The 19,089-nt window shown below is 45.3% G+C and overlaps 2 protein-coding genes and 1 long non-coding RNA gene across 3 annotated transcripts; 2 read left to right on the top strand and 1 right to left on the bottom strand.

Annotated features, from left to right (window-relative positions):
* The first annotated feature begins 5,177 nt into the window (after nucleotides 1-5,177).
* Nucleotides 5,178-6,186, top strand: LOC129596670 (uncharacterized). The gene is made up of 3 exons (XR_008691461.1): nucleotides 5,178-5,456; nucleotides 5,720-5,879; nucleotides 6,103-6,186. It is a non-coding gene; the product is annotated as an uncharacterized LOC129596670 (long non-coding RNA).
* Nucleotides 6,187-7,672: 1,486 nt separating this feature from the next.
* On the bottom strand, nucleotides 7,673-8,420 carry LOC129596646 (uncharacterized). Its single transcript, XM_055493981.1, has 3 exons — nucleotides 8,295-8,420; nucleotides 7,756-8,202; nucleotides 7,673-7,705 (listed from the first exon to the last, which is right to left on the bottom strand). Exons 1-3 carry the CDS (start codon nucleotides 8,418-8,420, stop codon nucleotides 7,673-7,675), a joined length of 606 nt encoding a protein of 201 aa, XP_055349956.1.
* A 9,393-nt stretch (nucleotides 8,421-17,813) lies between these two features.
* LOC129596645 (somatostatin receptor type 2-like) lies at nucleotides 17,814-18,896 on the top strand. The gene is made up of 2 exons (XM_055493980.1): nucleotides 17,814-18,674; nucleotides 18,741-18,896. The coding sequence occupies exons 1-2, from the start codon at nucleotides 17,814-17,816 to the stop codon at nucleotides 18,894-18,896; spliced, it is 1,017 nt and encodes a 338-aa protein (XP_055349955.1).
* The last annotated feature ends 193 nt before the right edge of the window (nucleotides 18,897-19,089 follow it).

Genomic DNA, 19,089 nt, shown 5'->3' with positions numbered 1-19,089 from the left:
CAAGACACGATGTTGATGTCACAAAGAACACCAGAGGGTCAGCGTTGGCCAAAACGTTTTAACGCAGATTATACAAACACTTGGGCGTATGTTCTCTTTGCGAAAATGGTGCTGACAACTGATTCGATGTTTTCAGTTTGCAAATTGTTTCTTTCTTCTACGAACAAAGGTTTAGAAACACGGGCCGGCATTTTCACTTTGCAACGCCAGCATAAGCATGAGCATGCATCTGCAGAAGATTCCCAAAATAGCAATCATATTTTCGCAGAATACTGTACAAGTACCGACTGTACGATGGCTGATGAGGTGTGTAATTGAGTCGGTAGAGCATTTATTCCGCGGAAACATTTTTTGACGAGAAGTTGCGATACTGTTTTGCATAAGCCGCGGTGACCATGCGGTCCGAATTACTAAGTCAAATCGATATATTTATGAAAAATCTGTTACGATAGATAAGTTATATATAATATGAACTTTATTGGTCAGATCTGATGTAATAGTAAAATAAAGAAAGAAACACAAGAACTATGTACATACAACAACACAATCTCATTCAATTTACACCTAGTTGATTGAGATGGATTGAGTTGAGTTGAATATAATCGCTACAGTCTGTGAAAAATATTTTTCACTAATAACATTCCCAGAAGTAAAAACCGTCTGCGTTTTGGAGTCACCATTTTGACGAAATAAAATGCTACTGTAAGGGCGGGGCGCTCCGCCCTCCTGAGTAGCTATTCGCTGTTTCTGGGGATTTCCACCCCGCACATTGATGCGCTGTTTTGACGGATCTGCAGTACAGTTGCACTGGCTGCAGGATCCTTCCTTGTTAGTCTGGTGTTGTTGCGCCACGGTGCGCATTAGATTCGGCAATAAAGCCTCATCCGGGTTCACCGCTGTTCGCTGTCGAGGATACGCGTGGCGCCCATACGGCCCCGCGTTATATGGTAGCAGATCATGGTTGCGAGCCAGGCCGTGCGCGCTGCCCGCGCGCACGGCTCCTCTGATTATTTGAGCCAATTTAACCCCCATGTGTGGAGCTACAAATGCCCCCCATTCCCGCGGAACGTGATGGATTCCTCTCCCAACTGACGGAGATGGACGCCTCCCCGCGACGGATGCCTCCCAAACTGGACGGAGATGCCGCGGAGCGAGAAACGCCTCCTGCGATGCCGTGGAGCGAGAATTGCCTCTTGCGATGCCGACGGCGAACGCGACCCGGACCAGCGGGAAACCAGAACGGATACACCGCCAACAGCAGCACCAACTCCGATCCCAACGGCACGGATCGACCACCAGCACCACGCCGAAAAATTCCCCCACCAAAACACTGCCCGAACTTCCTGGGACGGCGACATCCCCCCGGACGGAGCAGTGGATTTCACCGCGGATTTGCGTGCTTTGTTTTTTTTGCAGGGGTCACGGGCCACATAGACCCCAAACCCCTGCCCAAATTTCCCCAGAACGTGACCTTTGCCCTGCTGAAGAAACGACGGAATTTACCCGTTTCCGGGTTGGACCCTGGATTTGGCGCGACAATGCGTTGACCCAGACGGTTGACTCGGACCGAACCAGAGCCGACCTGACCCGGAACACAACCTGAATCGAACCGGATGTGAGCTGACTCGAGCCGACCCAACCGAGCCGAACTGACCCGGAACCCGAGCCGAACCGGCGTGGGGTGCGGATCCTCCGAATCCTGGGAGATTTCGCTCCGAGGACGTAGCGATGCCTGCAAAAGGGGTGTAAGGGCGGGGCGCTCCGCCCTCCTGAGTAGCTATTCGCTGTTTCTGGGGATTTCCACCCCGCACATTGATGCGCTGTTTTGACGGATCTGCAGTACAGTTGCACTGGCTGCAGGATCCTTCCTTGTTAGTCTGGTGTTGCTGCGCCACGGTGCGCATTAGATTCGGCAATAAAGCCTCATCCGGGTTCACCGCTGTTCGCTGTCGAGGATACGCGTGGCGCCCATACGGCCCCGCGTTATACTACATTGCATAGGAGAACCCCCGGTTTCGGCGTTAACGCATGGATTATTATCTGCATCATAAACCTGTGTCGCAATAAAATACTACCTGTACCGTAACTGTACTGCAGCTTCAATGCATGAAGTTTAAGTGCTTAAAAATACGGAAAACGAATACTCCGTCACTAGAACCAGCACCACAAAAATTAATAATAGGTCATCTGCAGGTGGCTTGAAAGGTAATATGCAGATAAATGTAAGCTGCTAACCGATCAGCGATAAACAAGTTGTGTACAGTACATCGACTATTTAGCCGAGGTTATTCAGCTGGGCGTCGAGATTGCGTTGTTGCAGATAGTCTTTGAAAGCCGGCTTCTTCGCGCCGTTCACAGTTTCCTCTGCGTCGTTATCCATGTCCAATGGATACGGGATGATGACAATTTCTTTATCTTTCTTCTCCGTATTATCTCCACACAAATGCACGGTGAACTTGCATTTGGAACATGCTGCATGCTTAGCTTTTTTATCACCAGCCTTCCTGCTGATCTGGATGTCGTTTCCCACTGGAGAATCCCCCATAACCGGCGCATCAGCTAACTCAGCCGTCTGCTTGTTGGCATCCATCCGCATGATCCACACAAAGTATCCCCAGAGAACGATCAACAGGGTCGGCAATTGCACACGCTCGGGCAACAGGAGTTCGACCAGTGGAATCGGGAGAAACATTCAGCTGCCTATCCAGCGGATCAGCCATAGGCTGTCCAGGACCAGATTGCCTAGTTGGGAACATGCGCACGAATATTCTCCTCCACAGTCATACTGCAACTCCGCTGTGTTTGCTACATCTCTGTCGGTTGATGCCCATTGTAATTCATCCGTAATAGATGTGTTGTTGCCATTCGGGATTCCACTGGTAGCTTCCTTTACCATTGGACTGCTGCGATGTGTCCTGTATAGTTCATCACTTGAATTTCAGGAGCGAAGTTTTTACTAGCCAAAATGCTCATCTATGACAAACAGTGTAGTCTTTAGAATTTTTCATATATATGATTCCTGGGTGACCGATCTAACCGTAACAAAGCGTAAACGAAAGTAAGCCTACTTTTTACTGCGAATTGTACATGTACCGTTCAGTGTTGTTTTCAGCCGTCTCATTGGAGCCGAAACACTTCGCCAAATAGACCAGAAATTCCCAACCATAGCGCGATGTTGCGAAACGCGCAGCCGAAAAACAACTGCCAATGACAAGCACTGCGGTGCCGACCATAAGAATACCACCCAGTATTTGTGAGAACCCCGAAGCGTGAAAAGCATCATCGATCGTTATGTATTTAAAATACGGCAGTTTCTCCGCCCAATACGACACCATCGCACCGGCGTGAGTTAAACCCTGCAAAACAAAGGATCAGACAGAACAGCAACTGGACCAACTCTTCGCGGAGTCTTTTGGTGGGTCGTCAAATTTAGAATAACGGTTTTGAGATATTTCCTGCTAATAAGGGATACAATACAAACACTTGAGAAAGGCGGACAGTTGCACAGTATTCGGTACCGTTGTATGGCTGACACAGTGCATCGTGCCGCTGTCCATCATCCATAAAACCCTTTCGGGCAGGTACGCGGAGAACATCATAGACGCTACAGGAAATTCCCTAAACATCGGGTAGGAGTGGATCACTGCGACCATACAACCCAGCATAAAGGCCGTGCACTCCCCGCAGAAGGCATAAAAGCGTTTCGCTTGCGACCCCAGTTGATGTTCGGAACCAGCTTCCAAAAGACAGTATTTGGACACTTGGACACCAAGCAACATTCTTCTGCGCAGAATAAAATCAGTTAGCAACACATATTTTTAATTTTCAGAGGAGTGTGCCTAACGACATGTGATTTTCGCTCTGCATAAGTAAATAATTCATACAGCGTTGGGTATTCAGCTGTATTTTTTAAAATAATATTATACTCGTAGTATGTATAATCTATTTATAAAGTATGATTCGTTATTATATCCAAGTAATCACTAAGCGTACGGAGCAACAAGTTCATCAATTCCCCTATTCATCAAATGTTAAGGTGCAGTAACTTGCTAATGATATCAACAATATTGCATCTCGTGCTTATATGCAACCTTCCTGTAAACCGTTCTACAACAGAACCGACACCAGTGTATGCCGCTTCCGGTTTCCGGCATATATTCGCATTACGATATAAATTCTAACACGTACTGAATTTTCTCGTAGACCGGTCCTAAATAAGACCTATCCATCCACCATCCAAATAATCTCCCGAAGCAGTTTAGTGTCAACAGACATACAATGATGACGCAGCAAAGGAAAACCGCGCCCGGTCCTAGTAATTTAGCCATTGTCACGACGAGGGTCGCCGCAAAAACAACGACCGGTAATGCACACACAACCAGTCACACCGCGGCAATGCAACCCAATCCGATCACCAGCGGCAAACAACGCAAGACCGTTCCAATGCACGACGGGATATCATAGCCATTGTAACCGAAAACCGCTGCGAGCTGTTGACAATGTCGAAAGTGATACGACCAGGGCGAATGTTCCCAGTTCCGGTTGATGCACAGCGAGGGACACGCGGCTACTGCCAAGACGGCGCTGGCGCATACCGTAGCGACTGTCCCCGTGTATCCCACAGCGGATCTGAATGGGTAGGCTGCAGCAGACGGAGTTTCGCCGAGCGAAGTTGGTGCAGCGGCAGAAGGTTTCCATGCGGACATTACACCATCCCAGACACAGGCGTTCATCGGCTAGCAAAAATTTAAAAGAAAATTCGTTAAATAGTTCATTTACGAGCTTAACTGGAAGATTTTAGCGGACGTTTTCTTCGTAAAGCATGAGGTATACTCCATCTGGAGCGCTTCCAGTTTGCTAACTGGCACCAGTTAGCTGAAGGTTGTTTATACTTTTAAGCTCCCGTTTCTTCCCAGCTTCGGTTGTAGTATAAACAACCATCAGCTTGTCTGCAACCGAGGGCGACTGCACTAGCTCCGGTTCGAAACTGACATCAATACTGATGAAATGAACGTGTTCAATTTTTATTGTGTACTGGAGCCCGCGCTGAATTTCTTTTTGTAGCACTTGATAATAATTTTTATTGCGCGTGGTTCTACATCGAAATTTCTTTTGTGAAAACGTTTCTGACTATTCCTGATCTCTGGACTCATACTCTTTTCAATTTATTCCGTTTTGTGGATTTGGCTACGATATCAGCATGTAGTTTGCGCTGCGTGCGTTTTCTTTTAGTCGATTTTATTAGTGCGTGTACAAAATACCTCGAGTGCCTGCGCAGCCCAACTCCAAACGCGCCGTTTTGAACAAATTCACTGATGCCGAATCGGAAAACCTTCTTGCTTTTGTGAAAGTGAATCGATCGCTCTGGGATACAAAGTCGAAAGAGTACATTGATACGAAGAGCAAGGTGGACATATGGAATGCAATCGCTCAGTTGATCGGAGAATCGAAAACAGGTACTTTTATTGCATTTTTCACCGCGTGGTGAACATAATGGTAGTTTTCGTTTTTCGTTTGTTTCTCGCGAATCACTTGCCACACCTTTTGCTCGGACGCTTTCGATGGATGTTTCGTTTAACCTAGCAGCAATAAATATTGTTTTAAAAAAAAGGAGGCATGCTAATGAAATACTGTGCCTATTACAATTAAGGCAAATATTTTATGTTAAAATATTGCTGTTAATTCATGATGGTTGTTTACTCGTAAATGCTTGTTTTAGGCGACGACTGTAAAAACCAGTACAACAACCTGCGCAGTACCTTCCAAAAAAAGTGGAAAATCGTGAAGACAAAACCCAGCGGAAGCGAGGCCGATAAAGCGAAAAAATGGCACTTTTGGGACCAGATGCAGTTTTTGGGCGACGTTTTCACGATGGCTGAGTGAGCACAATTATTTATTATAAAATCACCAATAAAGCGAGCTTTATGCCAGTTTAGTTTTTCAATAATGATCAGTTTGTGACTTTTTGTTATAATGAATTTGGCAAGTAAAATGAATGGAATAACAAAATATTTAAATTAACTAAGCACCCGGAGCCGCTTTATTACAACTAGGTAATTGTAATAAGTAATGTAACTACATGTGCAATATTCTGAAATTTAGAACATCGGACAGTGCAGGAACTGAGCCATTTTCTCAAGATGTGTCGGATATTGAAGGGAATCAACGGATCACCGAAGAGGAAGAAGAGAATGGTGGACTAATGCTGGAAAATGCTGACGCAACCGTCCCTTGTGACCCCGGAGATATCAGCGAATCGCCAACTACACCGAGCACTTCAAGCTCAGGATCCGCAACAAAGACAGCGTGTGAGACAAATTAAAAATAATTCTAAATAATTATTATTTTTAATTTAAATTAAATGTGTGGTGATTGGATCATTATAGTTATTTTCATCGAAACAAAATAAAAACGCGCAGTTTACGCATATTTTATATAGTTTATACAGTTTACGCATATATTTATATTAGACTATTAATGATTTTTGTTGCAGATAATTGTACTCCTGGGAAAAAGAGAAAGCGCGAAGGTTACGATCAGCTCATCAAACAGCTCAGCGAATCGCAGCGCAGAGACGACGAACTAGCGGCCGAAACGTCGAGTGTCCTGAAAAGTTTCTTCGCAGAACAAGGCACGCACGGGAAAAAGATTCTTACTACAGAGGAAGTTTTTTGTACGTATTATGTGGTTATATATTGCTAAGCTGTTAATACAATATACGAGTATATTAGCTAAACTACGGTTAAGGCGATGCTGGTGCACCTAATAAGTTGCTGAATGCCCACAATGGCAATAAAAGTTTTTGCCAACCACCGAAGATAATATGTAAAGGCAGGTTTTACTTTATTGGATTTTTAACAGGTGACTTCGTCTTGAGTACATTGAATTCGACTACTGCCGAGCAGAAGGAACGCATCAAGAAAGGCATTCAGAATGTTATCGCGAAAGAGCTACTAAACATTGAAAGCAGTATTGATCGCATAGGTAAAAACATTTGTTAAGTCGTGCAGAGTGACTTTGTACAAAACTCGTGTACAATAAAATATTCCTGTTATTAGTTGCTTTTATTAAATACTTACCACCTGCATTTTACAGAAAGCGAGTAAACGCAACGACGGAGCGTCGGCACAAGAATCTTGAGAAACAGAAAGAAATGGTATTGGAACGGACTGAATCGCCATAACCTGTAATGCGATCTATGTAAACTCACATTATTTTGCATATTTTTTTTAGTAAAATAAGGCATTTGTACAGTGGATTGGAAAGACTGATGAAATTAATTGATGTATATGTTGCAAATATTTGACTGGTTTGTTCTGCGCCATTGCGCTTATTGTCGGTATTATCACTATACAATCAAAACCGAAATATGCCGTATTACAATTTTACATTGCCACAAAATAAAGTACGAAATTCCTGGTACTCGTATACACTTGATTAGAAACTGCTATCGTCGGACGAAAAATTTTCTTGCTCTTGAAAAACACCAAATGTGCGAGCTTCTTGCCAAGATACGCTACCGGTGGAGTTAAAATAGTCACGAAACCTGTCTCTAATAAGCATAGCCTCGGCGGTGTCTCTGCTTTTTCCCATTCTACACAACCCCGTATCGTTCGCAGTTATTCGCCGCCATTCCCCTTCGATTATTCCAGGACCGTCTTCGTTTTCTCGGTCAATAAGAGTAGGCATCACATAGGCCGACTTGCTGTTCGCGATATTTTTGCGGAGTAGAAAATTATGTAGCACCACGCATGCCTTGACGGTTAGAACGACTTGTGCTGGCTGGAAATCCATTGGCCTTTGAAAAATACGCCATTTCGAAGCGAGAATGCCAAACGCGTTTTCTACGACGCGCCGCGCCCGGGACAGTCTGTAATTAAAAATTCGTGCGGCTCTTGATAGTTTTCTATCGGGGTAGGGACGCATCAGGTGGACCGATATCGGGAACGCAGCGTCTGCGACAAATACGTGCGGCAACAGGTGCTCGCATAATAATGGGCGCTCGGGCTTGGGCATTACTAGCGTCCCATCTTCCACCGCTTTTCCCAAAGCGCACTTGCCCCATGTTCCACCATCACTTTGCCGACCATAGCCGCCTATATCCACGTATGAAAATTCATAATCGGGACCCGCCACAGCCATAAGTACGATTGAATGTGTCCCTTTGTAGTTGATATACTGACTGCCGCCATTCTTTGGTTTCTGCAATACATTAATTGAGCAAAATTATACTGTGAGCAGTAAGCAGATAATCTTTAAAACTTTCTACTTATAAACAGTCACCGCTCCCTTACCTTGATAACCACGTGCTTACCGTCGGCCGCACCAATGCAGTTTGGAAATTGCCAGGATGCGTTGAACCTTTCCGCATTAGATTTCCAGCGTGATTCGCTCGGTGGACCGACGTAAATAGGCCCCATAACATCCCAGACTGCCCTTGTTGTTTCGCGGTAAATGCGATTTACCGTGGCTCGACCAAGACAGAAACTATGGGCCGCTGCAATTTGACTCATGCCCGAAGCCAAGATTCTGCAAACACATATTTTGACAGCTATAATGAGCAGAAAAAGCAGCTGTGATTAGTTTAAAAATCAAAGCAAATTAAGGTAACAAGTGCAAGTAAATTTAAAACGAATTTATTTGAATATATAGTTGACATTTTTAGACCAGTGAACTGCTAGAGTGGTACACAACTTTTCTTTTATTTTAACTAACCTTAAAGTTACGGCAAGCCGCTCCATGGGAGATACCGGATGCTCATGAGTGATAGCGTGGCTGATGCATGGAGTAATCAATGCAAGAATTTCGTCAAAGGTTTCCTTGGACATCCGAAAATACTGAAAATGCAGCTCTTCGTCTAACTCGCGCATCCGTTTCACAATATTCGAAAATTCACCCCATCGATCGCGATCACGATTATGTGCACGGACATACCAGCGACGTTGACGGATTCGTTTGCTCGCAATTAGCAAATGAATTTTTTGGCGCAGACGAGAAGTACGAAGAAGACTGTGACGCACGCGAACCAGGTGGAGAAGCAAAGCGAGCTTCGCTTGGCGCATATTTGAAGTGATGTTACAAAACGAAATGATCACAGTAGAAAGGGAATAGTTTTAAAATCAATTCTGGTTTTGTGGTAACTCAGTTGCTAACAAAGAAAACAAACTAACACTTTCTATCGCACAATAAACACCAACTAACAAAGCACAGCGCAATTTAATTTTCAAAACTTGAACTGCTTTTAATTGAATTTTTAATCATAATTGAGAAATGTGCGCGTACTGGATATGTGTTTATACTGCTTTGGCAGTTTGCGCTTCAGGCAGTCTGTTTCGATTTCTGAATCTGCCATACGTCGCTGGCTGCCGCCAACTGCGTTGGCGAGTCTCTGTATCGGTTTCAGATTTATCTGGATCGGGAGTCGTCTCCCGACGGAGTATACCCCATGCTTAAGTGTAGTGTTTCTGCCGTAAGCTGTTTCCACACAGGCGCTAACCGTTTTTACAGAAGTTCTGCAGCTCGACAAACAACAGATCTTTTAGATCGATATGATTGTAGACGCGTTGCAATGACCAGTTTCCCGGACGGCCACTTTGATGTGAACACGATATAAACAATGGAATGTGACCTTTAAGGAATACACGAAAGAAGCGTACTGTACACTGCGACACTGGTGTCACGGTATAAGCTTGACGTATAGAGCAGCCGCCCTCGGCAGCTGCTGGTGTAAGTTTTCGTGCATTGCCCACCTTCAGATTTATCTGTATTTTTTGAGGGGGTATTAGACTGTTAGACCTTCCTGGTGACACTGACAAAGATGCGGTGCAGATTAGCATTTATCGCATCATTCGGGAAAGATTACCAAGTGAAACAACGCAAAGTGTAAAAACAGTGGAAGGCCTGAAGAATACTACCTACCTGATCCTCTACTAGAATAACGCTTTTACTGAAAATAAACTCACACATCCGAAGAATTCGTGAATTTTGTCCAATGCTAGCGCAGCGTTGGCATCCACCCGATTCCCCCTCCAGTCCGGAAACGAACGCATCCCGAATTTCAGAGCAATTTGACTGGCGAACCACAAAACAACCAGGGCTTCCGTAAGGATTTCACTGTACGCCCAGGCGTCACCTTTATGTAAGTAATAGCGAAGAGTTCGTTTGGGCATGGTGAAACAGACGAAAAATCTTTTGGAAATCACACACGAAAGAAAAGAGCATCGATCGAAAAGCGTGCACGTTCTGCGAGTGGAATATTCTGCTTATCCAACTCTTCCACCGCACTTTGACTAACAACCGTTTGTTAACAGAAACCGCAGGAAACGATATATCACACTCGTACCGAGTTAGAAACGCAAGTGATGGCAAATCGATCATTTCCCATTCGTAACAGTAGCTGTGCAAACAAGAAGCTCTTTCATGGCAGACATGCAGCGTTTGCAAAGGTTGCCGAGCTCATTTTGCGACTAACCCTCGGCAACGACTATGGAAAATGCCATGTATTTCCAGTTGCGCAGAATAGACATGACCGCGGATACAACTGTATTCACGGTTTTCCTTATTCTGCATAACTGCGCAATTAATTGTTTCAGGTGCAATATTGGCAGTGGTGTCGTATTACAAGATCGGTACGTCGAGTAACCACTTCCCAGCCACGCTAAGCGGTATGAGCACTCTTCTCTCTCAAACTGGTATGGCGAAAACAACTTGGAGGAACGATGAAGATACGAACCGGAACACAGGAACCAGGAATCCCTATCAGGAGCCCTGCGAACCACACGAACAGACAAACGAATACCTTACTTCTCACTTCTGGTCTCGGGTAATTCAAGGATCAGATCAAGGTGAAAGTCAATTGTGACGCGAGCATACTGCGGCTGACTACGCTATAATCCGAAAGGTCGATTATGAACGCCAGTCGTAGCCTTTAGAACATACTGCCCTTTAATCTAATTCACAAGTATTTCCTCGACACATAGAAGTCAGAGAAGTAAGAATGTCAGAAATCGAGAGACTGATTCCTGACCGCTTCCGATATTAGGCATCACTCGAGCTTATATAGACTAGTAGAAGTACACGGCATATATCGCTAGGGATTTATCGTACGACCAATCACAGGTAGAGAGATGACTAGATAATAACATGGCGGCTCGTATTTACAGGTGAAAGGCGGACATCTTAGAGGCATCTGGACGTACGATGTGGGTACATCCTCCTTCCCACGTCAGTGGCACGGATTTGATAGGGATAACGCAATTTTTTAATATATAGCGATGTGCTAGATGAGCGATAATGCTGTTTTCCTGGACTAGGCGGTTTTTCTGATCGTATGCTTTACTAATTGCATTGACCTTTCGTATAGCAGGAAAAAACCTCAATCAGAACCTGCCAGGACAAAAGCTGACAACACACGTTAAGCAAGGCTGCAAGCAAGCTGATAAAGACCAAACTATGATTCAAATGCTTAACTAACCTTGCGCTCATTGAATGGGCGCTGGAACGATCCGATGATAGTATCAACAAATTGTGCATAAAAATTTGCGCGCATGGTGGATAGGGAGGAAGCGGTAAATCGTAATCACCGTTCATATCGGGAGGATGGCTAATCCAAGTACGACACTTGAAAGCAGGAAGAATAAAAGACTGCAGACTGGAACGTGTTGCACAGTTTTTTCCTCTTTCACTTTATATTATTTTATCGATGCAGTCGGTAAGTATATAATAATGCGACACATGCGGGGGGGGGGTTGGTTTATTCAGTCAAAGCTAAACCATGGGCAGAAAGCTTCTGCCAGTCGGGCTGAGGCTCTGACCAAAATAAGCACAATAAGCTAACAGAATGCGGCAATCCAATCAGACGGGCCGAAAGGTCATCACCCAAACCCTCAAGCAAGCAATCAAGCAAGCGCTATTGCGGACGCAAATGAAATCCCGACGCGAACAGCTACAAGCATAAGCAGTGCAAGCACAAGCAAGGCCAGCACAATTGCGGTGACGCATATTTCTTTATGAGCTACCCGGTTTACAGAGTATATCTGGGACCGGAACCCAGGAGCTTTCGAGAAGCGAGCAGGTAAAAGGACAAGCAAACGTGCAAGAGTTCGTTTATCTGATAGCCAATCAAAAGGAGGTAGCGAGCTTTTGTAAATGCCTTATTAATGCGAAGGCAACAGAAATACATTGTTGTTTGTTACACGATGCGTAGATTTAGCTTAACTTCTGTGTGGTTCGGAGTTGAATAATTACTAAAGTAACTTCTGAGAGAAACAGATGGGCGGTAGAAACGTGTACGCAGGACGTACAGAATCCTTTCAGGCTTCAAATGCATTCAGTGTATCTTCCTAGCGCCACTGCTGCACCACCTTGCGTTGTTGTTTTGTTCCACCTTCCCAGTAGTCCAGTACTGCCTCTTCAGTAGCCCGCCTGTAGCCGCACAGCTGTGTCAAAGAATTAAGCTACTTTCTTTTCTGCATTTCAATACGTACTGCGGGATGAGTTTACTCGGTAGCTAATTAACCTCATTAGCACGCTCTTCGGCGCTCGCAGCTGGCAAGCGTAACCGTTTCGCGCTCTCCAGAGATACCGTTTTACCTTTATCTTCCCGAACACCTGCTACCCAAATTAGGCACACGAAGATAGCTTCCAGAACAGATATATTGGCTCAGGTGCTGTCGATGGTCTTCTTGTTTTCGTTACTCGTTTGTTGTTTCCGACAAAACAGATTTCTTGAATTATTTATCCGGTCAACGGACTAACAGCTTCTTAAAAGCAGTTACATCGGCACTTCCTACGGTACAAAGTGCAGCAGCTACGCACTTAACTGAGGCTTCAATGAAAGAGAAATCCGTGATTTTAAGCAGGATGCTGTCTGTTATTACAAAGCCGCTGGAAAACTTGAGGACTTGATGCCTCGATCGCAGTACGCGAATTTATCCGGCCATCTGGCTGTCGCTAGCTTCTCAAAGGTAATTACACCGCTACTTTGGCTTTAAAGTAGCTACCCACTTTACTGTGGCTTCAGTGGAAGAGAAATCCGTGATGTTATTCAGTATCCCACCTGATGTTATAAAGCCGATACCCTTTAGGACTTGATGCCTCGCTTGCAGTAAGAAGCGCCACCGAACCCAATACGGTTTAACTTGATAGCGGAACAGTTTTGCTGAAGTTCTGTGGAAGTATATTTTATTTTCGCAGTATCCAGCATTTCCCAATATGATCGTTTTCAACGAATCCTGCTCCAACACTCTTGGGAATTCGTCATCTTCGCGCGTTAACGCATCGACCCCGGTCAATACGTACGACTCTTTACTGACTTCCGTTATCGCACCCACCATCGCCACGCTGATCACCAACACCGCGGTCCTTATAATACTTCTCCACGAAAAATCCCTCCACACGGCGTTTAACGTCTACATCGTGGTGCTACTTTCGACCAATCTCCTCTTCGCCGCCCTGGACGCCGCTGCCCTGGTAGTATCCACGTCACACCCGTCCTGGTGGGTCAGCAGCTGCGTTGTACATATCTACTGTCTGTTTATCGTCGCCGGTGTCGTCATCCACACGCATCTCCTCATCACCGTCACCCGGGCATGGGCGCTGTTTTTCCCGTTGTCGTATAAGGAGCGGCATAATCGGAAGATTGCCGGATTGTTGTGTATGGGCGTGGTGCTTTACGTCCACGTGCTGCTCTTACCGGTCATTACCATCGACGCTGTGCATTATAGCGCTGTCATGCACAAAGGTTGCTGGTTAAACCTTCCCACACAAGCGGGTGTCGGGGTACTGAGTGCAACTAATATTCTTGTATACGATGTGCCGCAAATGGTGATTCCCGTGGCGTATCCCGTTCTGCTATGGAAAAGGCTGCAGAGAAGAAAATTCTTGGCTGCCGGACGAGCAGCACAGATCGTGAACAATCCTCACGGAGCACCTGTGGACGGACATGAAAAAAACGTGACTGTTCTTGATGGTCCACGCAGAATGTTGGTTCGCTCTCGATCATTTGTCGTCTTGACACTGTTCAGTATCAGCGTCGCTATCTGCTGGCTACCGAGTGTCATCTACTATAAGATCATTTTCCTTATTCCCTTATCGAAACTGTACGTGTTCCGCGATGTCATAGCGGTGTTGTTTGGCATGCAGGCAATTCTGGATCCGGTGTACGTCTGTTTGAGTTTTGATGTGTTGCAGAAATTTATTGTCTGTTATTGGAAGAAGTTCTTTCCATGTTTTCACTAAACAAATATATTTAACCATTTAGGATTCGGGATTTATTTTTGTATTAGGTATATGCAGTGGCTATGCGTTTTGTGTGTGATATTAAAACGGTGCTCTTAAATAAAACATCTCAACTCGCATAACCTTTCAGCCTTTCAAGGAGAAGTACTAATAAAGAGCAGCGCTGAAACTGTCGAAAGATGCAACGTCCTTGCTGCCATTCGGAATTTGGAGAGTAGGGTGCCAGAATTAGTACCCCATGACGCGGTCATTTCAGATGATCCATATACCTACCGGCTAGGTCCCACCGGGTACAAGTGCACTTGGTACCTGTCCTAAAGCTGTTCCGCTGCCGCAACGTATGCGCTTACCGGAAATTATCGTCACGCGGGATGCCAGCAGTGGCATCCATGGTCAGATAAGTAAGTACATTATAATCTTTTATATTGAGAAACGCATCTGGGGCCTGTTTACTTGTTCGATTATTTAAAAGAAAGCAAGGTCCGGCATTTACAGCTAAATGTGCAGTTCGTGTTCATCCAGTGAAAAACCGCAGCCGCGCCCGTTTATGACAGTTGACAAAAGCCGTATCACAGGTTATGTTGTGGTCAAGCGGCTTTGACATGGCTGGTATCTAAGGAGCTGCACTGCTGCCGGGTCGGCTCAGCGGAAGCATATCCGATCAGCGTCTTACGCTGCGCGGAACGTACTGGTTCGTGGCCGGTCTGCTGAAATGTCTCACGCGATCCCCCAGACGGTGGTTATGATGCATCACACCGGTAAGTTAGAAATATGCAGACTATCAATAACATCGATATTTGAATATTTTGAATATTTTTGCACTATCATGAAGCCGCCAAGTTTTTGTTTCGATTTTGATTCTCCAACGACTTGGAAAAGCTTTATGCCAGAATTTAGGAAAGTCTTGGAGTATTTCAGTGACTTGGAAGTTGAAGTACGGCGTCTGCCTTTACACAACAAGAACCTAACAGACCAACTGCAGAGCTCTTCATCCACATCTGAGAAACCTGTGGTGTCTAACGTTTCTTCGGCTGAAAATCTTTTGGTTCCCTCTGCGCCATTGTTATCCCAGGAAAATGTCGATGATTTCAACAACGCAATGGAGAATTTGTGTGAAAGAGTGTGCCTTGTAGAATGCAACGTTCATTATCATACCGTCGAAGATGACGTAGTGGGTACCGACCCCGAGGTTGAGGAGATCGCTGCAAACCATTTTGGGACTACTGCTAAGGAAGCTAAACAACTTGCCGAAACGGGAAAACGTTGGAAACCTCGAAGAACAGAGGCGCCGCGACTGAACCTGTGCAATGCCGAATTACCGAACCCGTCCACGACGAACGGGTTAAAATTAACGTCTGATGATTTTTCCATCCAACCAGCTGGTAAAGCCTCTGCCTATGCAGCCATTACGAAACGCCAGCCAAAAACGATACGTGGAGAGATGACTACCGTGGCAGATAATGCAGAACCTCAAAATGAACTGGTACGTACATTGCAGTGTAACCATTAGCCTCACGCAGATTTTTGTGTCAGAGGAATTCCTCGCTTGGGAAGTTCGCAGTTTTCGAACATCAAAGAGTACAACGCTTTCATATCCAACCAGTTAAAAGAAGCCGGAATTGCTACAAGATTTGTAAGCGTATTTGTCCCTCCTACTGGGGACAAACGAACGTCGACCTGTGCCCGTGTTGGAACATTCAAGGATGCATCTGAAAAGATTTTGAATCCAAAAATCTGGCCGTCTAATGTGTTTGTACGAGAATGGGTCTACTGATATTCTGTTGCTAATTTTGCTACACGATCTTCACATAATTTGTCGTCTATTTAGTTATCTAAGATATCCTGAAGGTATCCCAGCAATGGTTTTTGTGGTCTTGATATGCGAATCGCTGCTTTACTTTCATCTGTTATGCATGTCTCTTGATGTAACCTTTGTTAAATATGCTTTTATTGTTGTCGAAAAGCTGAACACTACATGTTTATTGTTTATTTTTGACTGTGTCTGTCTGAAGCCTAGAGGGGACACCTGCTCCGTGCAAGGACAATAAACTCCATTATTATTATTAACGACTTCTGCCAGCATACAGCATAATGCGACGCTAATTAGCTTAATTCTTACCTGCCACCGCATATCGATGTTGATGTTTTTCAAACAGCATATGACCGTACCGGTCCTTATGCGATGCTGAAACAGATGGCATCGGTCCGGTCGGAAATCTCTTGGACGAGATGACCAACGACGGCCGACCAAGTGGTGCTGCAAAAATGCTGCATCTCCGCTCGCCACGCCATAACAGCTTTGTTCCAGCATGCACTCGACGTTAGGCTAGGTACAGCAAACCGATCAAGGTACTTATGTTTGTGGGATCCCTTCGAGAGCCGACTGGCAACGGGTTGTGAAGAAACCCTTCAGTTGCCCAGTCATGTCGAAATGGATGTCCCAGTGCGTTTTCGACAAGCGACACTGGCGGATTAAGGGGAACTTTGTGCTTGATTGCGTCCTGTGTAAATCTGCCTATTTTTAGCAATAAATCTTGTTCGATTTGTATTCGCCTACCGCTCCTTTGTTAATTGTTGGTAATGCTGATATAGTGCGCCATCATGGTTTTCGGCTATTCGGAACTATAGAAAAGTCACTAAAGCGTAATGAGCTGCTTATTTATTTCACATTCATTTCCTTTTAAATTATTTCAGAAAGGACTCCAACCGTTTCAGCAGTAATATTTCAGCAGTAAAGCGCTTATACAGATATACTCGTTATTTCTGATTGCTTGCTTTATTGTATTTGCACGAGCAGCACTCGTCTGCTGTTTTCCCGAATATATATATAGGCGAGGAAAAAAGGAATATACAGTAAAATAGGCAAGCAGTACAACCGTTTCCAGTATCCACACGGCATAATAATCTCCTTTAAGAAGGACTTGCACATACAGAGTCTGTATTAGTGCTAAATGTCAGCAGGCGGCAGTCACCCCTAACCGCGTACTGAAAAGCTTTAATTTTTGTAGGACTTCCGGTACGGCCTTTCGTTCCTACGACGCATTCCAGGAATGAGCTGTCTCTCTGCTTTATCCACTAGCACCCGGAGCACCACCCACCCAGGATCACCGATGGAAACGGAGTCCAAGCTTGGAACAGCTGGAGAAGTTGTTTTAAAAGATTACCTGAAGGCTTATATTATGCAATAATCCATTAAGCCGAATAATGGGAGGATAAAGAAAACCCACCCAGATTTTCCAGCTGGATATGCGATCCCACATTAATGCACTACTTCCACTTACATATGCACATTAAAATTTTAGGGTCTTATTATGCACGCATGCGCGTTGTTGGCAATAATCTTTGACTGAATTATTAGAATGTTATTTCTTCTCCACGCACATCAATCTTGTTACATTTATCTTTTTTGATGAAGCGCCACGAACAAATCGCATTGGATTATGTGTTCCGTTAATGATTCTTATGAGTGTTACACAGTGTTTTTGTAGTGTTACAAACAGACGCAACTATAATATTGGTATTCGCAAATAGCAAGTGACCTTTGCGCAATCGTTGGCAAATTAGCATTTCAGTAGATGGCACTTTTAAACGGCACCAGTAATGTATCAGCCAACTCGACGCCTATCTGGCAGCACTATCAAACTGATCTCCGAATCTGGAGCGCTTTAATTATCTCATCCAGCACTGCCGGTACAGTCTTCGGCGTACTCCTAATCATCTGCATCCTCACGTCGCAACAGCGCTCAAAGTCCTCACCACTCTTGGTCAGTCTGTTGGCGGCCGCCACGGGCCACTGTGCCATGGGGATCCCCTTCATCGCCCTATCGTACGAAGGCAGCCCAATCAGTCAACCCGTCAGTGACCGTTTCTGCACCGTGGCCGTTGGGTTCTTCGTGGGACTGACCACGTGGGTGGACTGGGCGGATCTGATGATCAGCGTCAACCGTTTCATCGCCATCTGCCATCCGCACATTTACACACGCGCCACCACCAACGGGATCCGCTTCACCATGACCTTTCTGTCTCCGGTTGTGGCGGTGATCTTGGTCGTTATGCAAATGGGTCAGTGGGCGGGTACGTCCATGCGGGCGGGGGCGTGGCGTTCCTGTAGTATGCTGTACCGAACGTATCTGTGGTCCGGTGCGTATACGATGGTCTCTTTCGTGGTGCCGCTTCTTCTGTCGTTTCTTTGCTACATCTGCATCTTTCTGGTGATTGCGCGCCGTCAATGGCGGCGCGATACACAGAAGAACCGGAGAAGACAGCAGCAACGCTATCGTAGTATGTATGTCTTCTTCGTGGCGCTGGTGTCGTATAGCAGCTGCACGTTGCCCGGCCCTGTCATGTCCATGTTCGCCATGTTCCAATTTGTTGTCCATCCGTTTCTGCAGCTGACACTGCGGGTGGTCAGTCTCTGTGGAGTGGCTTCGATACCGGTAGGTGTAACCTTGGTTTTCTTGTCCAGTGATTCGTGTAATGTTACAGTGTGTCTGCATTTGCAGATAATTTACTTTGTTCTGCGCCCGGATTATCGCCAGCAGCTGTACAAAGTCTGGAGAAAACTGGTGGACAAAAGGAAGAAGAACTCAGCGCGGGTGGAACCGAGTCAAGGCATACCGAATTCGTCCAATAATGAAACGGAGCCCCGTACATTCTGACAATTATCAGCGTGACGCATCAGGCAATAGGGAGAGAAGATCCGCTAAACTGCGAGATTAATTTAGTGGCTAATGTTTGTCCGTTACGGCAGTTGACTTCATAAGAAACGTAAATCAAGTCTAGAGTGTCAAAATGATTGTTTTGCTAAATGTTATGGATGGCCTCGATGGCTGTTAAAAGTTAAAACACTGA

Source organism: Paramacrobiotus metropolitanus, unplaced genomic scaffold (genome assembly GCF_019649055.1).
Source record: "Paramacrobiotus metropolitanus isolate TYO unplaced genomic scaffold, Prichtersi_v1.0 Parri_scaffold0000093, whole genome shotgun sequence".
Classification (NCBI taxonomy): domain Eukaryota; kingdom Metazoa; phylum Tardigrada; class Eutardigrada; order Parachela; family Macrobiotidae; genus Paramacrobiotus; species Paramacrobiotus metropolitanus.
Note: the sequence above shows the minus strand (reverse complement) of the source record. Positions and strands in the feature narration are given on the sequence as shown.